The sequence below is a fragment of the Arvicola amphibius genome, chromosome 8, assembly GCF_903992535.2.
Source record: "Arvicola amphibius chromosome 8, mArvAmp1.2, whole genome shotgun sequence".
Lineage (NCBI taxonomy): Eukaryota > Metazoa > Chordata > Mammalia > Rodentia > Cricetidae > Arvicola > Arvicola amphibius.
The window spans coordinates 77,298,255-77,325,828 of NC_052054.1; the positions used below are offsets into that span (position 1 = coordinate 77,298,255).

At 44.3% G+C, this 27,574-nt stretch overlaps 1 protein-coding gene across 7 annotated transcripts in view; it reads left to right on the forward strand.

The window, feature by feature from the left end:
• LOC119821058 (zinc finger protein 60-like) overlaps positions 1 to 27,574 on the forward strand; it is a 61,545-nt gene that overhangs the window by 23,382 nt on the left and 10,589 nt on the right. Inside the window, exons 1-6 of one of the 7 annotated variants that reach the window (XM_038339880.1) lie at positions 18,572 to 18,640; positions 18,811 to 19,187; positions 20,449 to 20,547; positions 22,568 to 22,618; positions 23,568 to 23,694; positions 25,560 to 25,658. In XM_038339880.1, the coding sequence (XP_038195808.1) occupies positions 22,586 to 22,618; positions 23,568 to 23,694; positions 25,560 to 25,658 (259 nt within the window). In that variant the 5' untranslated portion in view covers positions 18,572 to 18,640; positions 18,811 to 19,187; positions 20,449 to 20,547; positions 22,568 to 22,585. Of the gene's footprint in view, positions 1 to 18,568; positions 18,641 to 18,709; positions 19,188 to 20,448; positions 20,548 to 22,567; positions 22,619 to 23,000; positions 23,149 to 23,567; positions 23,695 to 25,559; positions 25,659 to 27,574 lie in introns of those variants that run through there. The other 6 variants (XM_038339876.1, XM_038339878.1, XM_038339882.1 and 3 more) reach the window with 6 other exon arrangements.

The following is a 27,574-nucleotide window of genomic DNA, read 5'->3' on the forward strand; positions in this document are numbered from 1 at the left end:
CCTAACTGTGTATCAGAGGGCACCTGATGAAGGGAGGAAAAAGGAGCCTGTCTCAGAGTAGGATTGCTGCCATCCTTCAGATCCCACTCCTAAGACTAAGAGGCATGTTTGAGAGTTCCCAGATGAGCTAGGTATTTCTGACTCAGGATTCCAGAGTTCATGAAAATAGCAAGACTTTTATACACCTGGACTGAGCCCAAACGAAAGGCATTTGGGGCTTTAAATCCAGCTCTCAATCTGGCTCTAGCCCTAGCACTGCTTGGCATCTCAAAGCCTTTTCATCTGTTGTCTATAGAACAAACTACCAAAGGGGTTTATCCCCACAGGTGGGGCCATGGAAAAGCCCTGTGACACACCTGTCCAAATAATTGGCTCCTGTAGGCACAGGATGAGCCACTGTAAGAGCTGTGGTAGGAACCTCTAGTCCAATGAAAAAGGCAAATGAGTTATCTGAGTCAGGATCTTATGCTCACAGCACATCAAGCCGTTGAGGCCCTCCTCTGAGGAACACGGGAATGCTGGGCTGTCTAATGCCTGCATAACCTAGTATCAGACCCTACCACTGGATCACCCTGGTGCTCAATGTGAGAAACCCACAGCCATCATTGCTGAGACCTTCTTGCCTAATGAAGACTCGCAGGTGCTCATCCGTGACTATCTGAGATGACACCCCTCCTGGAAGATTTCTACACAATGCTCTATACGGATAGAAACAGCTTCATTACAGATGAAACCAGGTATGTGGGGCCTTCAATAGTTACTTTAACTGAGATGATTGAGGCCCAAGCCTTAGGGCCAGGGACCTCAGCCCAGAGAGCAGAACTGATTGATCTGACCTAGGCTCTCAGATAGGAAAAAGAAAAGTCCACCGACACATAGATAGTCACTGTACCCTTACTACCATCTATACCCATGATATTACCTAACATAAAGAGGGTTTCTCAGTGTTGGGAAGAAGGTAATTAAAACCAAAGAGAGAATCTTGACCCTCCTAGAGGCTATTTGGCTTTACCTATGAGTTGTTGTACTCTACTGCCTAGGACATCAACCAAAAAAAAAAAATCTGGCCTATAGGAAATAGAAAATCTGGGTACTCAAACTCTGCCATAGGAAGGGACCCTTGAGATATACTTAATATATCTTGACTAAACTACCCCTCTTCTTGGTTCCCCAATATTGGGTCCTAACAAATATCTCCAACCCATACCAAAACCCTGACAAACTCAACCCTCTTAAGAAACTACCTTACTTGTGGGTAACTCCTCTGGACAACAACAATCTTACTGAGCTTTTGAGACTACTTGGTGAGCAGGTATTAGTAGTTTGACTAAATGTGCCTTTTCTAATGCTTTCCAAACTGAAAAATACCTTGTACGTGTCTTAGTGCACATATATAATGCTCCATGTATAACTACGGAAGAAGAGAAAGTGCATTTTAATACGAGATCCTGGACCACAAAGGAGAAAAGAGTGGCAGTTTTCATCCCACTCCTGGTAAGAGCTGGCACAGCTGGGTTAACAGTCATAGGCATATTAGCCTTTTTATGGGAGATTAAAACTTTAAGAAACTAAACAGATGGATTGGTCAGGGCCTAGAGGTATTAAAATTTTCCATTTTTGAATTTAGAACAACAGATTCCATGGCATAAGTTGCCTTACAAAATCAGAGAGAGAGCAAGCCTAGGTCTGACATGAGGCTTTGAAATGTCAAAGTCCACTCCCAGTGATACGCTGCCTTCAACAAGGCCATCTCCCCCAATCCTTCTCATCTTTTCAAAGAGTTCTACTTTCTGGTGACCAACCATCAAAAATATGAGCCTTTGTGGGCCACAGTTATTCAAATACTACACCTAAAAAACACCATCACCAGCCATACAGTGCTAGAATACTATTGTGATATTCTGTGTGATAGTGTGGCTTCCTAGTATCGAGTGCTCACTGCCTCTGCACAGACAAGAACTGCATACAACCCTAAACTACATTTGTTATTCTATGTTTCTGGTGTGGGGCTATGTGTACATGAGTGCGGGTACATGCAGAGACCAGAAGAGGGCACCAAGTTCCTTAGATCTGCAGTTCCTGGTAGTTGTGAGCACATTTTATAAATTTTAAATGTCCTATAGTCCTATAAATTTCAATATTTTTAAATCCCTTCTTTAAAAAAATATAGTTTTTAAATTTAGATTTTCTGTAAAACTCCCAAATTTCCTTTTAAAATAGTTTAAAATTGGGTGCATTTGGTGGTACAGGCCATTAATCCCAGCACTTGGGAGTCAGAGGCAGGTGGATCTTGAGTTCGAGGTCAGCCTGGTCTATAAAGCAAGTTCCAGGACAGCTAGGGTATAGGGCCATATACCATATATATATATATATATATATATATATATATATATATATATATATATATATTTAATAAGTATATAGTATTCTGCCTGTATGCATGCCTGCAGGCCAAAAGAGGGCAGATCTCATTACAGATGGCTGTGAGCCACCATGTGGTTGCTGGAAATTGAACTCAGGACCTTTGGAAGAGCAGGCAGTGCTCTCAACCACTGAGCCATCGCGCCAGCCCCTAGGGCCATACATTATAAGGTCCATATTTCTACTTCGTATGGCAGCCAGAATTTCAGGTCGGGTTGCACCTGTCACACAGGAGGTGGTCTTAAACAAAGGGTCAGGATATGCTAATGTTGTTCTGCTCCTTCTTTGTAATTTGGAGGATGTCTGGAAATGAGATGCTAATTCGGTTTATGTGACAGAGCAGGCACACAGAGTAGGAAGATAGGAAGACAAGACAGAGAGGACATAGAAAGATGTGAACATAGCTAAAGTCACTCACCTGGTTACCTAGGAAACAGAATGCTAATGAACTTCCCCCTCAGTTTACATTTTGGTATAAAAGCTGTTTGGAGAATAAATGCGGGAAATTTTCAGGATGTGAACTCAGGACATCATGAGGGATCCCTGAAAAGCTCCCTCCTGATAAAGCCATGTGAGTTGTGTCTTTATTCCCACGCCTCCCTGCTGGTCCTGAGAGATAATTTATGGTCCAGGCTGGCACCAGACCCCAACACTAGGGCTACATAGAGAAAACCTATTTTGACAAACCAAAGGAAAAAATTAAAGCTCTCAACTGTAAGCTCCTGCAATGTCAAAAATAAAGTTCCTTTTAATAAAAAAAGTACCACCTCTTCTTCTTCTAGAAGGAAGAATCAGGGCACAATCATAAAAGGCCAGTCCAGACCCCGACAGTGTAAATAACTCAGTGCTCAGTATCTGAGGTTTATTCATAATCCTCTGGGCTTCCCCAAGTAGCTCAGGCCATCTCTCCGGCACCACCCTTGATGGCAGTCTGTCTTCTGCGTCCCAGCCAGCTCTATTGCATTGTGACTGGGGTTTCTGGTGACTGCCACCCATGGCGACTGGACTCTCTTAGGAACTCCAGCCCTGCACATTGTGCCAAATCTCAACCGTTCTCGATGACCCCTCATGTTTAAAAAACAATATCACCTGGGTGACTATTATAAAGTTCAGCTGCCAGCATGAGGTGCATTTTGTATATGAACTCATGGGGTACAACTTTAGTAGTTTATTAAACAATAGTCAGGTGGTGGTGGCACACACCTTTAATCCCAGCCCTTGGAAGGCAGAGGCAGGCGGATCTCTGTGAGTTTGAGGTCAGCCTGGTCTACAAGAGCTAGTTCCAGGACAGTCTCCAAAAATACAGAGAAACCCTGTCTCGAAAACAATGACAAAAATAGTAGTTTATTAAACAAGCATTGTTTTAAAATCCTTTCTTTCATAAACCTTGTTTTTAAGACTTTGTTTTTGGAACAGTAATTTTCATACAAAATTTTGCTCTAATCACAAATGCCTTGGAAACTCGTTGTTCCATCCTAGCTTGGTTTACACTGTGTGGTCACCTGCAATCAAGATGGTGATGAAGTCACATGATATTCACTCTCTCCAGCCTTAGCAAGGATACCTGCCAGCCATGTGGCTGCCTCTATCCTGATGGAGGACAGAAATTAAGATGGCAGCAAGCCACATGTTGCTAGCATCCCAAGATGGTGTCCCATCGCATGGTTCCTTTAAGATTATTTATGTATACATTTTAACTATCAACCCTCTGTGTTAGGAGTTTTAAGACAACTTTTCTTTCACTGATTACAGATTTTTAACCATACCCAAGATTTATATACACTTTTAAATCTTGAGGTACAGAAAGTTCACTTACAAACCTTGAGATAAAGTTTATATCTTAGCAAAAGTCTTAGGTAATAAATGAAACCAATACTCTTTTTTTATATTTATTTATTTATTATGTATACTGTGTTCTATCTGCATGTATGCCTGCAGGCCAGAAGGGGACACCAGATCTCATTACAGATGGTTGTGAGCCACCATGTGGTTGCTGGGAATTGAACTCAGGACCTCCGGAAGAGCAGGCAGTGTTCTTAACCACTGAGCCATCTCTCCAGCCCCAACCAATACTCTTTTTGACTGTTTTACTTTGCTGTCTCTTCTCTGCCATAGTCAGGTAGATCACCTGACCCAGGACATGGAAGAAACTTAAAGAAGGATACCTGAGTCTATAGAAGGGAGAGCCATAACCCAATTCCAGAGCCAGATTTTCAACAAAGTAAAACAGCATAAAACAATTTTAATGTTATCCACACCCCCCAAAAAAACATTTGACTCTCTCCTAAGATGAATCCAGTGACCAGAAAACTAGAAGGTAAATTCTGAGTGCCAGCCATCAGAATAGTCATGGTAAGTGGCACTAGCAGTGGTGGCTGGCAGCTGGCAGTGAGAGAGATAGCAAAAACAAAACAATAAACACGGAACACAGAAAGCGCATACACTCAGAAGAGACCAGTCAAGAGCAAAGCATGCAGTGGTCACCATCATACAGTTGTACATTCATCTGAGCCTGATTCATACCAGTCTGGACTCCCATGTTTACAAAAAACCCTTACACACACACACACACACACACACACACACACACACACACACGCACGCGCACACGCACACACACCACAGACAGACAAAACTTTTAAACAGCTTAACCAGGTGGGTGGGTGATGTCTCAGTTCTTGCCCTGGAGAGGAGAGTATATGGGGACCCATCGAGTCCCCTCCACATCCCTGCTGGGGTCCAACAGAACAGAACCAGACTGTGAGTCATCAGGTGGCCTCGGTTGTCACCAGGTGGCCTCTGCTGCTGCTGCTCTCCGCGGCACTGCACTTTACTTCACTAGTCTGTAAGACCCACAGCGGCCTCTGAGTCTGGAACAGCTGGAGGAATGTGCCTTCTGAGTCACCCTCAGTCCCAGAGATCTGGAGAAAGGTCCAGCTTTAGAATGTGGTAGAGAATCTTGCCGGGGGGCCTCCAGAAAATCTTCAACCTAAAAATTGTGAGAAAAACCAAATCCACAATTGTCCAACTGAAGCAAGTTTTATTAAATACTAGCTAGGAAGATGGACACTGGCCAGATCTGTACCTGGGATTCCCAGAGAAACGGCCAGGAATTAGATCATTCAGCTGCCTATAAATGTCAAACCCAGAGGCTATGTACTTTCCGATTTCCTTCAATCGGGGACAAACGCACATCCTGACGTCCTTTCTGCCTACTTATGTCCCACCTATATGTGAGCAAGCACATTCTCTGCAGCTGGGGCAATCAGCCTTGTTTATTAAAGTGAAAACATTTGATTTGTTATGTTACTTGAGCAACAACCCCCAGCATTCCAGAAAGTTATCTCTCCTCAGGCAAGTGGGGCTTACAGGCTAACTTTAACCCTTACAAGTAATTCCTCCTAATCATATACTTTGGACTCCTCTCCTTCCGTGTATCTGGGCAGTGGAAAGAACCTAGGGCCTTGTTCGTGCCAAGGCTCCAGCCTAGGCAGGGACTCTACCACTGAGCCACACCTCTACGTCTCCCTAAGGAATCCTAGATAGGTGTTTTACTGCTGAGCCACATCTCCAGTCCCTCTCTGGGGGATTCTAAACAGGTGCTCTATTGATGAGTCACACTGAAACTCCTCACTGGGGGATTCCAGGAAGAGGCTCTATCACTGACCCAGACCCATAGTCCTCTCTAGAAGATTCTGGGCTCCTGCTCCAAAGCTGAGCCCTGCCCCCAGCCACAGTGTGACATTTCAACACACATGCACAGCATGCCATGAATAAATCACGCTAATCAGCAACCCATCCCCTCAGACATAAGTTTCTTTCACTCTGTGGAGGCAGAGAGGAAGGGATGCAGAGCCCCTTCCCCGGCTTTGCCAGCAGTGTCATCCAACATTGGGATTTTTGCTGGGCTCAGGTGACAAGATAAATGGGATGTCAGGGAAATCCGTACCTTCTTTCCTTCCTTCTTACCCCTTTTTCTTTGGAGACAAGGTCTCACTTTGTAGCCCTGGCTAGCCTGGAGCTCTTCCTGCTGACTAGATTGGCCTTGAACTCACGGAGATCTGCCTAGAATTAAAGGCATACACCACACCAGCACACCTGTCTCCCTCCTTTAGAAATAGTTATTCTTAATTATGTGTATGTGTGTTGATTTGTGTCTCTGCATATGAGTGTGAGTGTGTACAGATTCTAGAAGATAGCACTGTATCTCCTGGAGGCGAAGTGACAGGAATTCAATATAAGTGCTAGGAACTTCACTGGGGTCACTCTTACATGCTGAACATCTTCCCAGCCCACTTTCTTCTTCTTCTTCTTCTTCTTCTTCTTCTTCTTCTTCTTCTTCTTCTTCTTCTTCTTCTTCTTCTTCTTCTTCTTCTTCTTCTTCTTCTTCTTCTTCTTCTTCTTCCTCCTCCTCCTCTTCCTCCTCCTCCTCCTCCTCCTCCTCCTCCTCCTCCTCCTCCTTCTCCTCCTCCTCCTCCTTCTCTTTCACCTCCTCTTTCACCTCCTTCCCTCTTCCTTCTTGTTTTTTTGACCCAGGTGTTTCCTGTATAGCCCTGGCTACCCTAAAACTTACTTTGTAGACCAGGCGTACATTGAACTTAGAGATTCACCTGCCTCTGTCTGGGGTTCTGTGATTAAAAGCATACGCCATTAGAACAGCCTCATATAGAATCTGTTATGTGATTATTAGTGTTGATTCTAATAAAAATTTTTATTTTTATTATATTTTTATGAAAATGATCAAGCCAGGTGTTTTAGGGTTTCTATTGCTATGAAGAGACACTATGACCAAAGCAACTCTTACAAAGGAAAACATTTAATTGGGTCTGGCTTACAGTTTCAAAGGTTTAGTTCATTATCATCATGGCAGGAAGCATGGTAGTGTATAGGCTGAGAGTTCTATATCTTGATCCACAGGCAACAGAAGAGACTTGTGCCCCACACTGGGCATAACTTGAGCACATGGGATCTCAAAGCCCACTTCCACAGTAGCACACTTCCTCCAATAAGGCTACCTACTCTAACAAGGTCACACTTCCTAATAGTGCACTCCCTAGAAGTCAAACATTCAAGCACATGAGTCTATGGGGACCTATTCCCACACTCACACTGATCAAGTAAAAGTACAAAATGCACAGACTGAAGAGGAAAGTTCTGGGTGCCAGGAAGTAGAATAGAGCTAAATCCTATGTTTAAGGAGATAAACAAATCAAAGAAGAGCTGGTGTTAAATGTAATAAAGGGAGTGGTGGCCTTAGGGCAAGACTCCACCAGATAAGCTTCCAACTTATGAAAAAGAGCTAAAGAAAAGCTTAGAGCCTGGTGTTGTGGTGCACATCCTTGATCTCAATACTCAGAATGCATGGGCTGGTGGATCTCTAAATTCAAGGCAAGCATGGCCTACAGATTGAGTTTCAGGACAGCCAAGCTTAGGCAGTGAATGAAACCCCTGAAAACACAAAGTTGGTGAAGATATAATTGAAAGAGGGGTCCATGTTCCAGCCCCAGCAAGCAGCAGAACTTGGCAGTTTCAGCCATGTGGTTCTTTTAGAGTCAAGGATAGAAGAAAGAAGTTATGGATTCTCCCTCCACACCAAAGGAAAGCCACTGAGGACATGTTTGTGGCAGGGGTATCTCTGCATGGAGGCCAAGAGAGGCCATTGTGTGAAGCTGTGAAGGTGAAACCTGGATTGCCTTGGAGACCCCAAGATGTTGGCGATGCCAGAGCCATGGGACACCTACCAAGGACAGTTGCTGACAGGGAGTAGAACCAGCTCAAGATAAAGAAGTGTGTTGCAGTCAATAAAGCTGAAAAGAGCTGGATATTTGACAGCAGACATGGAAATGCAGCTTGGAGTTTGCCCATCCAGTCCTGGTCTTGCTTTGATCTGCTTCTTCATTTTGGTTTTACAGGGGATTACAGGTAAGAGATTGTGTGAATCTCAGAAGAGACTTTGAACTTTGAAATTTTAAACAAGGTTGAGAATAGACTTTGGGGCTTTTGAAGTTGGACCGAATGCATTTCTGCACTATGTTATGGTTACAAGCCCATGGGGGCCAGGGAAGTTTGAATATGAATGGGCCCCATAGACTCATGGGTTTGAGTGCTTTGCCCATAGGGAGTGGTACTGTTAGGAGGTATAGCCTTCTTGAAGTAGGCGTGGCCTTCTTGGAAGAAGTGTGTCACTGTGTAGGCAGGTTTGATGTCTTATGAGCTTAAGTCTTTCAGCGGGACAGTTCTCCTTCTGCTGACTATGGGTCAAGATGTAGAACTCTCAGCTCCTTCTCCAGCACCATGCCTTCCTGTATGCCACTATGTCCCACCATGATAATGGAAACTGAAACTTCAATCCAGTTAAACAATTAAACACTTTCCTTTATAAGAGCTGATGTGATCATTGTGTCTCTTCAAAGCAATAGAAACCCTAAGACACTGTGTATGACTTTAAGCCTCTACCTCCTGAGCATTGGGGTTGCAAGCGTGCTGAACACAGCTCAACTTACCTCTGTTTCAGGAAGCTGGGCCTGGGTTTATTGGACTCATCACTGGGTGGAATGATGAGCCCTCGGGTATAGCTATGGCTTCCCTAACTTTGTCTCTCTCTGGACCTGTGGTCATTGTGTTATTTCTGCCCTCAGTGACAAGATCTGCCAGAAAAGTCTCCTGACAACTTTTTCTCAGCATCCTAATTGTCCAAGTTAACTGAGTGTCCAGAGCCTGTCCCGGATGGTGCCAGAAGTGACTGAAGGAAAGTTGTCCTGTACTCCCTACAGGATTAGGGCACAGGACACTGACCCTTCAAGTGTGAGGGATTTGGGATGGTGTGCCTGACTGTGCCTTTGCTACAGCAGCAGCAACAACAGAACCTTAAAGAGTCTTGTAGCAGAACAGAGAAGCTGGCCACGTTGAGAACCGGAAGGCGTGCTCTCACGGTAAGAGGACTCCAGGATTAACAGGGTCATGGGGAATTTAAACTCACCATCTCAGGAGCAACAAAACGTACAGCTGCTAAAATGGTTGTCAAAGGCCAGACGGTGGTGGCGCACGCCTTTAATCTTAGCACTCAGAAGGCAGAAGCGGGCTGATCTTTGTGAGTTCAAGGCCAGTCTGATTTACAAGAGTGAGTTCCAGGACAGGCTCCAAAAACTACAGAGAAACCCTGTCTCGATAAACAAAACAAAACAAAAGTAAAATGCTCGTCAAAAGAAAAGGCAACTGCACACTTTCTAAAGATAAAAATACAAAGCTCCTAAGACAAAGAATAAAAAAAGGAAAAAGAAAACTTCCCAGTAGAGAAAAGGGAAAGTAAGAAAATCTTCCCCATAGAGAAGAGGGAAGGAAAGGAAATAAAAGAAAATTTCTCAAAGGAAAAAGGAGAAATAATTCATCAAGAAAAAAGGATTTCCCTTTATATGTGGAGGCCCAAAAATGTGAGCCTATTTCACCTTGTCTGAAGGTCAGAGAGTTTGAGTTTATTTTGCTAACTCAAAGTTGTTGACAGCAAGTGTGGCTACAGACCCTGACCTAGGGTACGGTTACTTGGTGTTTTGAACATTAAGATAACTCATAGAGATAGATCCACTAAACCCTGATCAAAGGCCAGATAATTCAAGCATACTTATGCTCCTTTTGAAATAGGTGGTTTGACCTAGGGAGTAGCTACCTTCAGGATTCTTGATCTAGGGTATGTTCACTGCCCAAACAAGAGAATACTTAACTCGGGATATAGTTGCTTGATGTCTCAAGTACTGGGACAAGCAGCTATTCTGGTTGTTCTTTGTGTCGTGTTAAAGCAGTCTTTTTCCTTCTTCTCCCCTTTTGTATTGGGGTATAAAAGTTTATGGAAATTAAATACGGGGTGAACTCTGAAGTCAGAATTTAGAATTAAGCATTCAGTATTCGCTGAGTTGCCATCCCGTTACTATCCTGTGTTCCTGTGATTCTTTCTCATCTCTGTTTTACCTAACTTTTTTAATCCTCATACTCCTACCCTGGAATATATGAACCCTTTGTGGCTAGGATCACGGCAAAAGTCATCCCAAAAAGGTGGCTCCCAATACTGGTAAAAAAGGGGAAAAATATTGATTCAAGACCTAAAGATTAGAAAGCCCTGTAAAAAAAAGATAAAGAAAAGAAAAAGAGCCTCTTCCCAGTAGATATAGAGGGGGAAAAAGGCTCTTTCCAATATAAGAAATTGAGACTAGTTAAAAATCAGAGTTCTCGGGGCTGGAGAGATGGCTCAGAGGTCAAGAACATTGCCTGCCCTTCCAAAGGTCCTGAGTTCAATTCAGGCATACACATAGACAGAATATTGTATACATAATAAATAAATAAAATATTTTTAGAAAAACAATTGAGGTCAGGGCATAAAATACTAAGTCAATTGCCGCCTAAAATTTCACAGATATTAGTAATTCATTGTATAAAGGATGTTCTCTTGATTGTCTAATGCTTAAATGAATGTTTAATTTCCATAGTAAAAGAACAAAATTAATTATTTTAACTATGTTATTGGGTATGATCTTGTTTATCATTACTGAAAATTTGGCTCTGCTCTTTAAATTGCTTTCTAAAAATTGATGGCTAAATCCTATAAAGATGTAACATCTAAAACATTGGGTTATTTGATAATATGGCTACTAAGTTAAAACCTCATAGAAGTGATCTTTTACTGATAAAGAGGTTACAAACTTGTTTCTCCACTAAATAAAATGCAGGTAAATTGTGTGATCCACACTGTTAATAGTTAGCAAGTTGCATTAACAGGTTACTTGGGATCTTTAAAAATGGATCCTCTTTTTCAAGATTTTATAAAAATGTTCCATGAGTATTGCTTAAAGTTACCTCTTAAAATCCTATAAAGATTGTTTTGATACTTTTTATATGGCTTATGTGAAAAAGATTATGCAGATAAAAGCAGGAGGCAGAGGCAGGTGGATCTCTGTGAGTTCGAGGCCAGCCTGGTCTACAGAGTGAGTTCCAGGACAGACTCCAAAGCTACAGAGAAACCCAGTCTCAAAAACCCAAAAACAAAACAAATAAAGGTAAAACAGTTCCAATTATAGGATAAAAGGTATTTAAAAATACTGTGAGAAATTGTGTTTTGGCAAACTGTTATTAATTATGAGAGGCCAAAGCTAAAATTCCAAGTAAATGACACTGAGATTCAGGCCTACTAACAGCTAAAGTTGATGTATCTGTAATTTCTCAAAAACCCCCAAATCCCATTTGGCCTTTACAAGAGCTCTTCATTCAGCTTTTAGACATCATCTCAGGTAAAACAAAATGTGAACTGGATTAGATGTATAGGATTTAAAGGACTAAAAGGATGTGAAAGCCCGTGTGGTAAACAGTGGCCCTTAACTTAGGAAAAATTGTAGGCACTTAGAAAACTAATAAAAGACCAGTTAGAAGCTAAGTACAGCGAAGAAACTACTAGCCCTTGGAATTCTCCTTATTTGTAATAAAAAAGGATCTAAAAAATAGAAAATATTCACCAATCTAAGAGCTATTAATACGATAATTCAGCCTATGGAATCTCTTCAGACTGGAATCCCTTACAAGAACAGGATGGAGAAAAATTTGCCTTTACAGAGCCTAATTATAATAATCCCAGTCTGTGAAGACATCAATGAAAGTAGTTCCTTAAAAAATTGCTAAATAGCCCAGGTTTGTGTCATTATTTCAACCACTGGAAGTTAATGTAATGTAAACAACTTCCTAAGTCTCTTACCTATCATTATAGGATGAGGTTCTATTGGCTGCTTCTGATACAGTTACCTCGGAAAGAATGTCTACTGTAGTATGGAAAATTTACACTACTGGGGATTACAGATCTCTCCTGAAAAAACAGAAAGAGGAGATTCTCTTAACTGTTTAGGATTTAAAGTAAATAAATTAAGCTACAAAACATACAGATTTAAAAAAAATATCTAATTGTACCCTAATAATAAACATACAATCTGAGTCATTTTGCCTCTCCCGTCACATAAATTCTTAAACTGACTCCAGGTCAAGAAGGGATGCTTGTTAAATAGAAGAGGGACATCAAGACTCCCAAGATAGAATACATAATGCTTTCCTAACTTCTAACGCTAATGGGGCAGGGACAGCAGCTGCTAAAGCCGTGGGGTCTAGAAAAGAACTGTTGAGTTAGGTCAGCGCTGTAAATCCAGGGAAAGTTTCAAGTTAGGGCAGAGGTTTTGCTTCTGTTTCCACGAGAGATAAAAGGTTGTGGATCCCATCAAAATTGATAAAAATTCAGTACAGCTGGGCAGTGATGGCACACGCCTTTAATCCCAGCACTTGGGAGGCAGAGGCAGGTGGATCTCTGTGGGTTCCAGGCCAGCTGGGTCTACAGAGCAAGTTCCAGGACAGGCTCCATAGCTACTGAAAAATCTTGCCTGGGCGGGGGGGGGGGGGAGGGGGGGGAATTCCAGCCCTGCACGAGGAATTTCTCAGGAGTTTCAGCTGCTGAGAAGCCTCTAGGAAAAGAATGATCTTTGAGCAGGACAGTGACTCTCACCACCTGGGGTCAGTTTAAGAATTTATGTGACGGGGGGGGGGGGGGGGGAGGCAAAATGACTCAGATCTCAGATTGTATATTTATTATACAGGACAAGGCTGGCAATTTGGATACCAGTGAGGTTGTCAAAGCCATGGCAAGACTCTCTTGTGATGACCCTGGTGCAGAAGCTCACTGAATGAATATTTCAAAAACAAAAACAAAAACAAAAAACCCACATGGAATGTTTGAACAGGAATGGATAGTATGAAAAGTCTTGCAGATACCATAGCATCAGTCAACACTAAGAATCATTTTAATTGAACTCCTATTGAAGCAGGTATTCTTGTTCTATCAATAATAGCCTTATTTGTTTTAGGATGTGTTTTTGGCTTACTTATGTAAGATTGTAAAACAGATGGATAAAAGAAAAAAGCTGTATATACTGTGAGGCTCCGTAACCTTCAAAATAATTAAATTTTGTACAAGGGAATGGGAGATCCATGGCATGATGTCTGGCCAGCCTGGTGCCAGAGAGAAAGCAAGCAACCCCCGTCAGTCATAAAGCCCCACTGGGCCATACCTGGCCTAGTTCTGGAGTCAGCACACAGCCCTAATCCACTGTTTGTGTTACAGATACCTTTTGTTGCCGGGCGGTGGTGGCGCACGCCTTTAATCCCAGCACTCGGGAGGCAGAGGCAGGCAGATCTCTTTGAGTTCGAGACCAGCCTGGTCTACAAGAGCTAGTTCCAGGACAGGCTCCAAAGCCACAGAGAAACCTTGTCTCTAAAAACCAAAAAAAAAAAAAAAAAAGACAGATACCTTTTGTTGCCCTGTGTGAACCTTGTCTGAGAGTTTCCCATGGATAACTTAGTTTAGAGGAAACCCGGAAAACCGTGGTACCTCATCTGGCATTGTATTTTCAGAAACTTCATTCAGGTTGTTTTAATTATATGGAAATCTGCTGGCTAAGTGTAAGTATAACAAAAAAATAAAGATGCCAATAGGGAAAGGAAAAATGCTTCAGTTCACTGAGACTGAGCCCCCAATAGATAGATGCAGAGGTTAAGTTTATTCTCAGGTGTCTCTGATTCTTCATTTCACGGGCCAGTGTGTACCCATACACCCACGCCGAGTTACTTATGACAGGGGCTAATGTCTAGAAGAAAAGTTCTGGATGCCTACCATTCAAACGACTCCTTCCTTTTAAAGTGTGAAGCGAGGCATGATGGCTTTTGCCTCTAATTCCAGAATATGAGAGACTGAGGCAGGAGAATGGCCTGGGTTACATGTAATGAGTTCCAGGCTAGCCTGGGAACCGAAGGCAAAATAAAGAAATAAAAACCCAAGGTGGAAGGAAATGAAGGACTTCTCAACACATGGCCATGTGGCCGCCTTTAGAGCAGGAGAGAAGAGTATCTGAAGAGAGATCATCTCTGTGTGCGGAGAGCTGACGATATGCACACACAGAGCAGGAGACAAGGCACTGAGAGCTGAGACAGGGGATCTGCTGGGCAGAACCACAGCAGGAACTTAAGTGATTGTAGATAATGAAATATTTATGGCAGACACTAATCTACCTGGTTATGTATTCAGCTCCCCCAAGCTGCACACAGCAGCTGGAGAGAAAAGGGGAGGCAATTATCATCTAATTTTTCCATGAGGGACGTGGGACAGCACTAAGCAAAGAACTGTGAATACAGGAAAGCTGAACCAATTCAACCAAAATGACACCACAGAGAGAAAGGAAGATTGGTGTGCACTGGCACAACAGGAAACTCAGAGTGTTCATAAATGATCCCGAATCCATTGGAAGGACGAAACAGGAAGCTTTGCAGAAACAGCTGGGTCGGGATGAGGACTCCACCTGCAGTCTGTGCTTCAGTAATCAGCTGTGGGATGTCTTATGACAGATGTGGTCTTTAATTTTTAGAAGTGGAGTAGAAATATGTAAAGTATTAGTTTTCCCAAAAAAATGAACAAGAAAATGAAGGTTTCCACAGAAGTGTCCCCAGGTAATGGGCATCTTTGGCGTAGGTGTGTGTACAAGAAAGAGCTCCCACAGGGCGTTGGTGGTGCACACCTGTAATCCCAGCACTTGGGAGTGGAGACAGGTGAGTTCAGAGTCAGACTGGTAAGTAGAGTAAGTTCCAGGGCAGCCAGAGCTACACAAAGAAAAAGGAAGAAAAGAAAAGAAGAAGAGAAGGCAGGAAGGAAGAGGGGAGGGAGAGAGAGAGGAAGAGAAAGAGAGGAAGAAAGGAAAAATGGAAGAAAGGAAGAAAAGAAGGAAGGAAGGAAGGAAGGAAGAAAGGAAGGAAGGAAGGAAGAAAGGAAGGAAGGAAGGAAGAAAGGAAGGCCCCTGATTCCATTAAAGCTTAACTGTCTCCATTTTGATTCTGACAGTGTTCACAGTTGGTATGCTGTCCAAATTGACTATGTGCTGTTGCTTTTCTGGTTTTGCTCTATCAATTATTGTGATTGAAAACACTTGAATATGATCATGGACGTGGCTGTCATTCCTTATTACTATAGCAGACATATATATCCCCCTTCATATTTTGAAGCTGTGCTATTAGGAGTGAAGAACCAAAGTTCCTCCATTTTGCCCTCCACCTCCATCTTGTGTCCTGTGTAAGCTATTTCCTGTAAAATATTCCAGTCCTCAGAAATGGCTAGGGGCAAAAGTAACAGGGTAGCCATCTGGAAAGTACAGATAACCGCAGAATGTCCCCACCTGAAGGTCAGCCAATAAGAAAACTTGACAAGTAACAGGCAGGGTTCAAAAATAAAATTTGTGAAAAGTCCCTAGACACAAGCCAATTAGGACTGAATCTGTCACCCCAAACCCTGCTAATATAACTTTTCTGGTTTTGCCTTTAAATAGTGCCCTCTAGAAGGGCAGGGTGCCTCCTCTCGCTACTGTGCTGACGAGGTCCCTGCCGGCTTGAATACGTGTACGCAATAAATCTTGCTTTTGCATTTTGGTGAGTCAGTCTCTCTGGTGGTCTTTTGGGGTCTCCCCAGACTGGGCATAGAAAGGAGTATACTCTGAGTTTGTTTCAGTTTTTAGAGCTCTAAATTTAAAAAAAAGAGGAAGAAATATGATTTGTCCTAGGTATGATGGAAAGGAAGGTCTATTGTAGCTATGAGGAAGAACATAGCTGGTGTCAGAGACAGGGGCATCTAGGGAGACCAGAAAGGCCATAAGACAAAGCCATGTTGGGAGACAGGGAGAGGAAGGAAGAGGAAAGAGACAGGAACCAGGTATAGCAGCCAGGGGGCCCAAAGGCATGAAAGCAAGCAACAAAATGGCTAGATTATACAGGGGAGAGCAGCCCAGCCACTGGGCTGGAGAAGTTTACGGTAGAGGGCCGGGTATGCCAGCCAGGAGGGTCCTGAAACAGGTAGGGACTTGACGGAGCCCACAGATGTGGGTTTGTTCCACCTTGACCAAAAGTCAGAGAGTTCAGGTCTATTCTTCCTCTCAAGGTTATGACAGATTTTCCCCTGGGTGTGGTTACTTAATGCTTTGGGTATTTGAGAAGATGATCATTTGGTTTGGTAAAAAGGTCTTTTGTCCTTCCCCTCCTCTTGTATTGGAGTATGTAAAGCTTAAGAAGAAAAACTTATGGGCAGATTCAGTATTCACTGGGTTGCTCTCCTGGCTCTATTCCGTGTCTCAATTTTTTTTTTGTATCTCTGTTTTTTTCTGCCTAACATTTCTAATCCAATGCCCCTACCTTGAAGGAACCTATGAGGCTGGACCCCTTGCTGGTTCCCGGCTGCTCAACCCCAAAATAATCACACATATTAATATTAATTAACTGTATTAATTAAATCACTGCTTGGCCCATTAGCTCTAGCTTCTTATTGGCTAACTTTTACACATTAATTTAACCCATTTCTATTAATCTGTGTATTGCTACGTGGCTGTGGTTTACATCTGTCTCTGGTGGGGCTACATGGCTTCTCTCCTGGGTCCTCCTCCTTTCTCCCAGCATTCAGTCTAGTTTACCCTGCCTATCTAACTTCTGCCCTGCCGTAGGTCCAAAACAGTTTCTTTATTCATTAAAGGTAATCACAGCTACAGAGGGAAATCGCACATCAGACCCTGACAGGGACTGAAGGATGCAGGGAGAACCTGAAGTCCAACATCCACTTTGATATGCTAAGCAGGCACCTCAGTCCCTTGTCCCAGTTTGAAACCTAGAAGGGTTCACAATACAGTCCTAGGTGGACTCCATCTTATAGACATCCGCCTGGCTTTGCCTCCCCGTTGCTGGGATAAAGGGCATGCTCTACCACACCCAACCAAGTTTATTTTCCTTTGATGAATAGCCCTCTTTATTTTCACTGGCAATGCTCTTTGTCCCCCCCCCCCCCCCCCCCCCCCGCATCTGCCTCGGCTTTAAAATCGACTTAAGTCTTCTTTTGACTATTGTGAGGATGAGCACTTTAATCTGCTAGAGTACTTCCTTTAACATATGTTCTGTAGTTAACACATGGCTGGGTCTGCTTGTTTTCAAATCTCACCTGACACTATACTTTAGGTGTTTCGATCATTCACAATACATTTAATGTGGTTGATTATTAGTCTTACTAGGATCGTTGAACGTTCGGTAGTGTCGTGCTACAACGGAAGTGTGTTTTTCTTACAAAAGCTAAACACACTTTTTTGTTTAGAATACATTACGTGGTAGTCATTCAGGTTTCTACATGGGGTATATGACTATTTAATGGGCCGTTCTGGCGATTCAACTCGATGTGGTCCTAAGTCACATCTTTCTTTCTTTTTTTTTTTTTTTTTGTTTTTTGTTTTTCGAGACAGGGTTTCACTATAGTTTTAGAGCCTGTCCTGGAACTAGCTCTTGTAGACCAGGCTGGCCTCGAACTCGCAGAGATCCGCCTGCCTCTGCCTCCCGAGTGCTGGGATTAAAGGCGTGCGCCACCACCGCCCGGCAAGTCACATCTTTCTACCTAGAAAACAGGGTCACTGAACCCTGGCTCTCTGAACTCTCTGATGTAACCTGCCCTTTCTCTCCACGTTTAAAACCAACCAATTCTGTAGTTCAGTGTTTTCAAATTTATCAGCTAGGTGGAACCTTCTGCAGTGGGTCTCAGGCAAAGCGTACTCAAAACAGTTATGTACCGATCTGATCTTATTCCAATTCTGTACTTTATAAACTTGGGCTCAGCCGGGCAGTGGTGACTCACACAGTTAACCCCAGCAATCAGGAGGCAGAGGCAGGCAAATCTACGTGACTTCGATGCCAGCCTAGTCTACAAAGGAAGTTCCAGGACAGCCAGGGGCTACACAGAGAAATTCTGTCTCAGAAAAAACAAACAAACAACCCCCCCACCAAAAAAAAAAAAAAAAAAAAAAAAAAAACAAAACTTCCACAGAAGGGAAAATACATTACACTTAGAACTCGGAAGTACCATTGGAACACACCAAGGAGCCTATGCTTTAGGCTCGCATCCCTTTGAAAACTTCCTCCAACCACTGGGCGCGGCTCCCAGATGGGTGGTCTAGGCTGTACCCGGGGATTTCTCAAAAGCGCCTGGCTTCCCCGGGGCTCTGCACGCGAGGACTCCATTTCCCAGGAGCCACCGCGACGGAAGTAACCGATCGATTTCCGGTTTCCTGGCGCCGCTACCGCGGAAGGTCGGAGGCTTCTAGTTGGAGGAAGAAGTTGGCGTAGGCGTTGTTCTCCAGTGAGTAAGGCGGGAGCCAGCGGGCTGGGTGTGAACGGTGGTGTGGGGTGGGTGGATGGTGATGTGTGCGAGTGTGTAAGGATGGTGGTGTGTGTACGTGTGTGGTGTGGTGCGTGTGTGCGTGTGTGTGCGTTTACACACCTCGAGCTCTCCGATTGTCCGTGTCACAGTCGGTTCTGCTCCTGCTTTCCCTCACGGCCACAGCGGCTGAAGCAGAGGACCAGGCTGCGGTGATGAGCGGTCAGGGACGGAGTCTGACGGGGAGCTGCCCCTGAGGTCCAGACTGGAGCGCGGGGCGCACATTTGAGGCCGGAGACGCCTCCCGGGGTCGCCTAGGAGCGCAGCTACTTGTTGAGTCCGTAACTTTCTCAGCGCTCCAGCCGCCGTGAGTGTCGTGGGAGGTGAAGGAAAGCGCTCGCTAGGATGTGTCACTAGGACGTGCAGTCTGGGATCTCGTGCTTGCTCAGGCTGCCCGCGTCGGCCGGCGTTCACAAGGAGGGCCCGGAGAAGAGTGCGGGCATCGTCGCCACACATCTGAGATTCAAGAGTGAGTTTGCGATTTCTCTCTCTTTGAGAAACGAGGTTTTAGGTTTAGAATGTAGAATTGTCAGCAAGTGAAGGAGGAATATGTAAATTGATGCCTCCACCATTGTGCCCCCTGCCTTGTCCGCTCCCTTTCCACTTAATAGTCACGTGATCGTTTCGGAGCCCCTTGACGTCTCTCTACAATCACTCCCTTTCTCCAAGATGTTATAGGTGGGAACCTCCGGAGGTTTGCGTTTGGGCTTTCAAACTCCGATTTGGTAAATAGAATACTATTTCCATGAGAACACACATCAGGTGGTCTTTTATCTTTAAAGGCCTTGTTTTCAAAGTAGGGGAAGAATGGCCGTGGTAGCTGATTGCTGTTCACTCCTGAGAATTTCCGTAATGGGAAAGAAAGGGATAGCACTTAAATTTCCCGTCTTTGAGAGGTAATACTTTTCAGGGTGTCCGTGTATGGAAACCGGTAACATTGGCCAGCTCCAGGTGCGCCGTGCTGTGGTTGAACCGTGGGGATGTGGCTCTGTGGTTGGGATTTTGATTATGTCCCCTTCTGGTTCTCTAGTCATGAACTTTATAGAATGACATTTGTAAAGCCTGTTAGTGCAGTGCCAGCCGTATGATAAGGGCCTGATGTGTTTTTGTTGTTGCTTTGTGTGGTCATTTTCAGTTCTTTCTCTTCAGTTTTTTTTGTAGTACAGAGGAGTGCTAGAAATAGCGTGATTACTGGCTGTATTTTAAAGAAAGTTACTTAATTACAACAACAGAAATGTTAGGCTTTACAGTGCCCGCTTTAATCTCACCACTGGGAGGCAAAAATAGGAGGATTTCTGTGTGTTCATGGTCAGCTTAGTCTCCATAGCAAGTTCCAGGCTGGCTGGGTTCCACAGTGAGACCCTCTCTCAAAAACGACAAGGAAATGAAAACGTGCTAATGTAGAAAAGAGATTTTTATTTATTTATTTATTTTTTTTAGATAAAATGGTGATTGTTTCCCATGATTTGTAGACTTGTTTTTCTTGTGGAGTGTGGCTGCCTTCACATGCCTTTGGCCACAAGACACCTCTGGCGTACCTGAGGGCCTTGGATTATTGTATATAACATGGACACACAGTAAAGGACTGAAGTCATGAGGGCATGAGATGCTTTCCTTTAGGGAGAGTAGAGAATAGATTAGGGACCTTGGTATGAGGAAATACTTTACCTGAAAAACAACTCTGCCTAAGGGTCAGTAAATATGCCTTTGTATGGCTTTTCGGGTCTAAGGTCATCAGAGACTGGACCTTCCTGCTGACACACAGGCCTTAAAATTTCATCTCGGAGTGATCTCTTCGACCGGCCTATGCGACACAGAACACCTGACAGGTAGTTACTTTTGTTCAGAATTCTGGGGGTGGGGTTTATGTGCACATGAGTGCTGGTGCCCGCAGAGACCAGATGGTTAGGATCTACTGGAGCTGGAGTTACAGGCATTGGGAGCTGTCGGGGAACTGAACTCCTGACCTCTGGAGAAGCCAAACCAGCTCTCAGCCGCTGAGCCTTCTCTCCAGCCTCAGCGTTTATCTTTTGTCTTTAGCTCATTTCTCTCATGTTCCCCCATGCTCTCCATATTGTAGTAAATGGTTGGACATCTTTCCACTGTGTCCGTGACCCTCAATCTCGATTTGCTTTGTCCACTCATCTCTTGGTGGGGTTGCGTATCACAGCTGTGTAAGCTCTGCAGGAATAAATGCGGGCCTGTAAGTGTCTCTTGGAGACACTGATTGTATTTCCCTTGTGTCTCTGCTCAGCAGTGGGATTGCTGGATTGCGCGCCAGTTCTAGTTGTCATTTCTTGAGAACTCGCCAGATTGTGTTCCACGATGACTGTTGATGTGCATTCCCTCCAGTAAAGTGCTTTCTCCTACACTTTCTCCACGTAATATTTCTTTTAGAAAATGGACACTTTTTAAATGTTTATCAATTACATATATATGATATATGTACATATATATTACAATTATATTATATAAGACAATTATGGCTGCATGTCTCTGTGTGCACCATGTATATGCCTGGCGCCTCGGGAAGCCAAAAGAGGGTGTTGAATCCCCTGAAATTGGAGTGAGAGAGAGTTGTGAGCCACCATGTGGGTGCTGGGGATCAAAGCCCATCCTGTCTTAGAGCAAAGCATACTCTAGCCCTGGGCCATCTCTCCAGCCATCTGATAATGGGCACTCTTAATAGCCATGAGGAAGCCTCTCTTTGGGACTTCAACCTGCATCTCACTGTGCTTATTTTTCATGTACCTGTTATCAGCCATACTGTTGCTCCATGTGGAGAAATGTGTGTCTCTGTGGCCGCCTGTTTCTTAGTGTGTGCCCGTGTCAGGGAATAGTCTGCATTCTTCTGCTGTGCAGTTTAGGTGTCAGCTGTGTCAGAGGTGAGCTTTGCAAATACTCTCTCCCAGTCTCTAGATGATCCCTTACTCTCGGTGGTTTCCTCTGCTGTCTTTGTCCGTTTTCCTTCTGTTGCTTGTTTTATGGTAACACCCCAATGTCCAGTGTTGTGGATGATTCCCTGGACATTTCTTTCAAGTAGTGTCAGTTTCAGTTATTAAATTTTAATCTGTTTTGATAATTATATCAGCATGGTGAAGTTGAGAAACCCAGTTCTAGAAGTGAAAATCTTAGGACACCTGAGATAAATTTAAAACGATTTTCTACAAAATAGCACATAATATGGAAAGAGTGAATCAAATCATACTCACCTATTGCGACAGCATGTTTTGCAGCTAATTATCTTCATCAGGATTCATGGTTATTGGTACAACATAAGCCATGACCATAGATGAGCGAAGGTTCTCAGGAAAGTGCTCCATGGTGTAGGATTCCATTTACTAAAAGTGGGTCCAGACTGCTGAGCACTGCCTGAGGATTGCACTGCAGACCTTCTGCCCCTCCAGCCTTGCTGTGCCTCACTCAGCCCTGAGTTTCCAAAGGACGTACAGTTTAAATGCTGTCAGCCCTGTCAGCCCTGAAGGTGGGGTTCCAGTAGGAAGACCTGCTCACAGTGGGAGGAGGGACCCCGTCTAGGGCTAGCTGGAGCTCAGGATGGAAGACAGGATCCTTCTGCCGACATCTTCTGGAGGAACGTCAAGGCAGATGGGCTTATGCTCCGCACGTCCACGTTGAGCCCTTGCGCAGTGGTTGTCCGGGGTTAGGACAGAATCGGCTTTGTGTAGATTCCTGTCTGCTTCTGATTTGTGTGTGGGAGGCCATGAGCCGTGGAAGGAGTGTGAGTGGGGATGCTTGAGAATAAAAGTAGTCGGTGAAATCATGGTGTCATAAGTGAGTCTGGGAACATCAAGTGACAATCCAATGAAAGGCTTTCTTTTTGTCCCCCAGGGAGGATCCTAAAGAAGAATGGCCAGCTCTGGTTCTCAGGACGTGGTCTGTGTAAGTTGTCACTCTCTCTCTACACAGGCGGCTTCCAGGTTAGATGACTCTTTGCTGTCTTTCTCTTGTGAAGCTTCCCAAGGACCCGAAATACTCCAGCCCCGTCTGCCCCGTTACAGTGAGGGTTGGAAGGTCAGAGCACTTCCTGTCTGGCCTCTTTCCGGCTGCTTCTGCAGTTTTCTCTGAGTGCATTCCTACACACCTGCTCTCTCCTGTCTGTGGTCAGGGAGGACTGTTGCTGCAGAGGGGCCACAGTCCCACAGGGAATCAGGGTCTTTGGGGGTTTCAGACACTGAGGTGATGGTCTCCTTTGAGTGCACTGGGGATCCTGATTGACATCTTTGGTGTTTTCAGGCTGATGACACAGGGTTTGAGAGTGAATGGCCTCAGTGCATGTGTGTGACGAGGTGACCTACTTGAGGGACTTTAAGAGAGAGTTCAGGGATGAGAAGGAAGGTCATCCAGGCTGTGACTGGGAGGGGACTGAAGTCTCCAGTGTTCAGGAAGCCTGAGACATCTGCACTATCTTGGTAAAATGTTGTTTTTTGATTTTAAGGGAAAAAACCCTTAAACCTAATATGCCAGTAATATGGACTCTTATGTAGTTTATGGACTCTGACATAGTTTATAAAAATCATTCTTGTGACAAAGTCTTTTTGCTATCTCCTGATGCCACAATAAACCCAGGGACTCACACTGGGTCTAGGTGTCTTACACTGAACCTGAGTGACAGTTTTCTTTTGTGCTATAACTGGAAGGCTGGGGATGGAACGGAAGTGCACATTTATGGATGTGTAGGGGCCACAGTCCTCCTTTCCTAGGGGAGCTCGTGCAGTCAGGTGCCTTGAGCATCTCCATGTGGCTCCTTCCCACCCTTGAGTCCTTTCCCTTCTCTTTTTCCATCTTGAACGCTTCCCTAATCTCACTCTACTTGTGTTTGTGGTTTCAGGGGTCAGTGACGTTTAGGGATGTGGCTGTTGTCTTCTCTCAGAAGGAGTGGGCCTGCCTGGATGCTGCGGAGAGGGTCTTATACAGGGACATTATGTTGGAGACCTACAGAAACCTCGTCACAGTGGGTAAGGCCATCTGTCCCCAAGAATGGGGGGTGTCCTCTACATTGCTGGCTTTCCTTCCTCTGAATAAGAAGACAGGGCCATCTTTCCTGTGGTAGCTGAAGCTGGGCCTCGTGGCCCATGCCTGTCATTCCTTCAGTCAGAAGGCTGAGACAGGAAGATTGCTGTGAGTTCAAGGTCACCCTCAGATACATAGTAAGTTCCAGGGTAGCCTTGTCTACAGGGTGAGGCCAGGTTTCAAACAAAACAGAACAAATAAAGTGAAATAAATAAGGAAATCAATCAGTAAATGAAATTAAGAACTACAGAGATTTTTGTTTACGGGAACTGACTGCTCTTGCAGAGGACCCAGGCCTCAGCCCTCTGTGACTCCAGTTGCAGGGATTCTGAAGCCTCTTCTGGCCTCCGTGGGCATCATGTGTGCATATGGTGCTCAGCCATACATGTGGACAAACACGTGGGCATAAAATAAAATGAATTTTAATCAATAGAATTTTAAAGAAGAAGCTGAGTTTCTTCTTAAAGGAGTAAAGTGGAATTTCCTTGGTTTAAAACAGGAGCTTCATGAAACACCTGCCTTCTGTCCACACCTTAGAAATCCTCTCAGTGAGCTCTGGGCTCACAGAGACCCTCTCTCTAAAAACAAAGTGGAGAGCAATCAAAGAAGACACCTCACATTGCTGTCTGACCTGTGCACAGACCCATGCATGCATGCCTACACACTCTTGTACACACACTTTCATAAGAACATACATACACTGCACATGTGTGCATACAAAATTAAATATGAGCTTTTATAGTTTATTTACTAATGAGTCAATAGAAATGATTCAGAACAGAAGTGGACACATTCTATTTCCCTCAATGAATACTTCCTTTACCTGCTTTGTGGTGGAAGTTTCAAACTCTGAATTTTTCATTTTCATTGATTAAATCTGTTACAATGAGGTGTTAATGTGAACGAAGCCAACATAATTAACAATAATGATAACAGTTTTCTTGCCTGGGGATGTAACTCAACAGTAGAGCACTTGTCCAGCTTGCTCAAGGTCCTAATTCCATCCGCAGCATTACTAAGTAATAAGTGGAAATGAAGAAAAATGACGCTTTAGTGTTAGTCACACAGCATTTGAAGTATTGAGTATAGTATTTCATCTTAGTATCAACCCTATCCAATAGATATCACCAGTTCAATCTAAGTTATTATTGTTATTGTTGTTGTTATTAACTGCTTTTTTGTTGAGGCCAGGTCTCATGTAGCTCAGAGTGGCTTTGGACCTGTCATGAAACTAAAGCCAACCTTGAACTCCTCATCTGCCTGCTTCCACTCCTCATGTGTTGTGATTACATGTGTGCCACCTTTTCCAGTTTTTAGATGGGAAAATTGGACATAGCTTCTTATGGGACTTGCCTAAACTAATGGCCTATTATTACTGAGCTGCAGAGACGGGGTTTACACCTAAGCATTCATGTTCTTACCCACTATATATACTCTCCCCTTATGTGAAAAGACCCTGTCTGCATTTAACCCATCCTCCTCTCCCCTTTCTTTTCTGAAACAAGGGTCTTGCTAGGCAGCCCAGACTGGCCTGGCTCATTCCCCAGCTGCTCGGCTTACAGGCATGATCCACTATACTGAACTATAGAGACTTTAAATAAATAAGTCTGTATTTTTAAAAATCTGTACAGGCAACTCATGGTGGCACCTGTCTTTAATCCCAGCACTTGGGTGGCAGAGGCAGGCAGATCAATAAAGTTGCAGGACAGCCTGGTCTACATATTGTTTTCCGGGACATCCTGGGATAACAAGAGAGACTGAATCAAAAAAAGAAAAGTCTCCACATGTGTCATTTTTCCTTTCTTTTAAGTGGGAAGTTCCATTTCCAAACCCGATCTGATCACCTTACTAGAGCAGGAGAGAGAGCCCTGGATGGCTGTGACGGGAGAAGCAGACAGGCCCAGCCCAGGTGAGTAAGGAAGGCAGGGCTGCAGCATTGCCATCTCAGCGTGTGGCCGGAGAGGTCCCCACGCCTGACCCGGGGTTGACACACTTCCTTCAGAGCGCCAGGGCCTGTGGGAGACCATGCCTGAGACCTGGGAAGGAAGTCAAGGTCATAGCAAAAGCTGCCACAGGGGCTGCTGGTTCATGAGTCACTAAGTTGTTCTCCCCTCTTCCCTCATACTGGACCAGTTACCTTCTTTCTGTCATTTAAATGTATTTTATTATTGGTTGTGTGTGTGTGTGCACGTGTGTGCAGGTACCCAAAGGGCCATAAGAGAGCGTCAGGTGCCCTGGGGCTGGAGTTGCAGGTGGCTGATAGAACTGCTATCAAACCCAGGTCCTCTGGAAGAGCAGTCTCTTAACTGCTGATCCAATGATAAGACACTTTGAACACCAGTGAATGCAGTAACACAGTAAGGCATTGCAGCATGAAAAATAAAAACCCAGAGACAGAAATTGGGGTTCATCCTGAAAACCAGAAAAGCAGAGTAGCCAAGCCACTAGAGAAGTCTTCTGCCAAGGCTGGGCAACTCTAAACTAAGCAGACTAAGCCTCTCTCTTCTTGCATTTTATATTCTGTCTAGTGCTGGGATTAATGGCGTGTGGCTCCCTAGTACTGGGATTAAAGGTGAGGCACCACCTGGATCTATTTCTGCATTGATCTTGTGTAGTCGTGTAGTTCAGGGTAGCCTGGAACTCACAGAGAACCATCTGCCTCTATCTCCCAAATCCTGGGATTAAAGGTGTGTGTCACCATTGCCTGACCTCTAGTGGCTTCACCTTTGCCTCTTGTCTTCAGGCAAGACTTATTTATTAGAATACAAATAATATACCACTATAAGGCATAGCACATATTTTAATTGTATATCTTCATAGTGACTCTGATCAGGGTGTGATGGTGTAGCCTGTACTCTCAACTACAGCACTGGGGAAGTTGAAAAGGCAGATCCTTTGTCTTGCTAACACTCAGCCTAGTTTTCCTGTCAAGCTCCAGGCCAATGAGAGACCCTGACTCAAGAAGAGTAGAGGACAAGCCAGGGAAACAGCATGTGAGCACACAACACAGCCTTCTCCATGGGGCTGTGGCGGCTCTTCCTGCTTGTCACTTGACTACATCTGGAACTAACTAAAACCCAAGCAGCTGGGTACACCTGTGAGAGGCTTTTCTTAGTTGAGTCGTTTGAAGTGGGAAGACCCGCCTATTTCTGAGGTGGGACAAGCCATCTTAAATCTTGCCCCATCTTTTGGTGACATGCTGTAAAAAGGATATGGAAGAAGGAATCTGTTGCCTTTTGTCTGCGTTCCCTCACTTTGATGGCAAGTCCATTCCTTCACTGGAACGGGGGCCTACTTCAGAATCCAGCATGTACCGAAAACCAGCTGGAGACATCCAGCCTCATGGAGTAAGCAACCACTGTATTCTTAGACTTTGTATTGCTAGACAGCCATTGTTGGACTAGCTGGATCACAGCCTGTAAGCCACTCTCATAAATCCCACATATATAAAATGAACAGTTCTGTGCATCTAGAGAACTGTGACTAATACAAGACACACACACACACACACACACACACACACACACACACACACACGTAATACCAGGGTTTGGGAGGTGGAAGCAGGAAGATCAGAACTTCAAGGTTATCCTCAGCTATGTACTGAGTTTGAGGCCAACCTAGGCTACTTGAGACCATCTCAAAACATAGAGGGGCTGGAGAGACGGTGCAGTGATTAAGAGTACTTGCTACTCTTACAGAAGACCACGTTTTGCTTCCAGTACCCAGCATTCACATTGAGACTTGCAAATGCCTGTAACTCCAGTTCCAAAGGATCTGATGCTCTTTTTTGACTTCATTGGGTACCAGGCATGCAAATTGTAT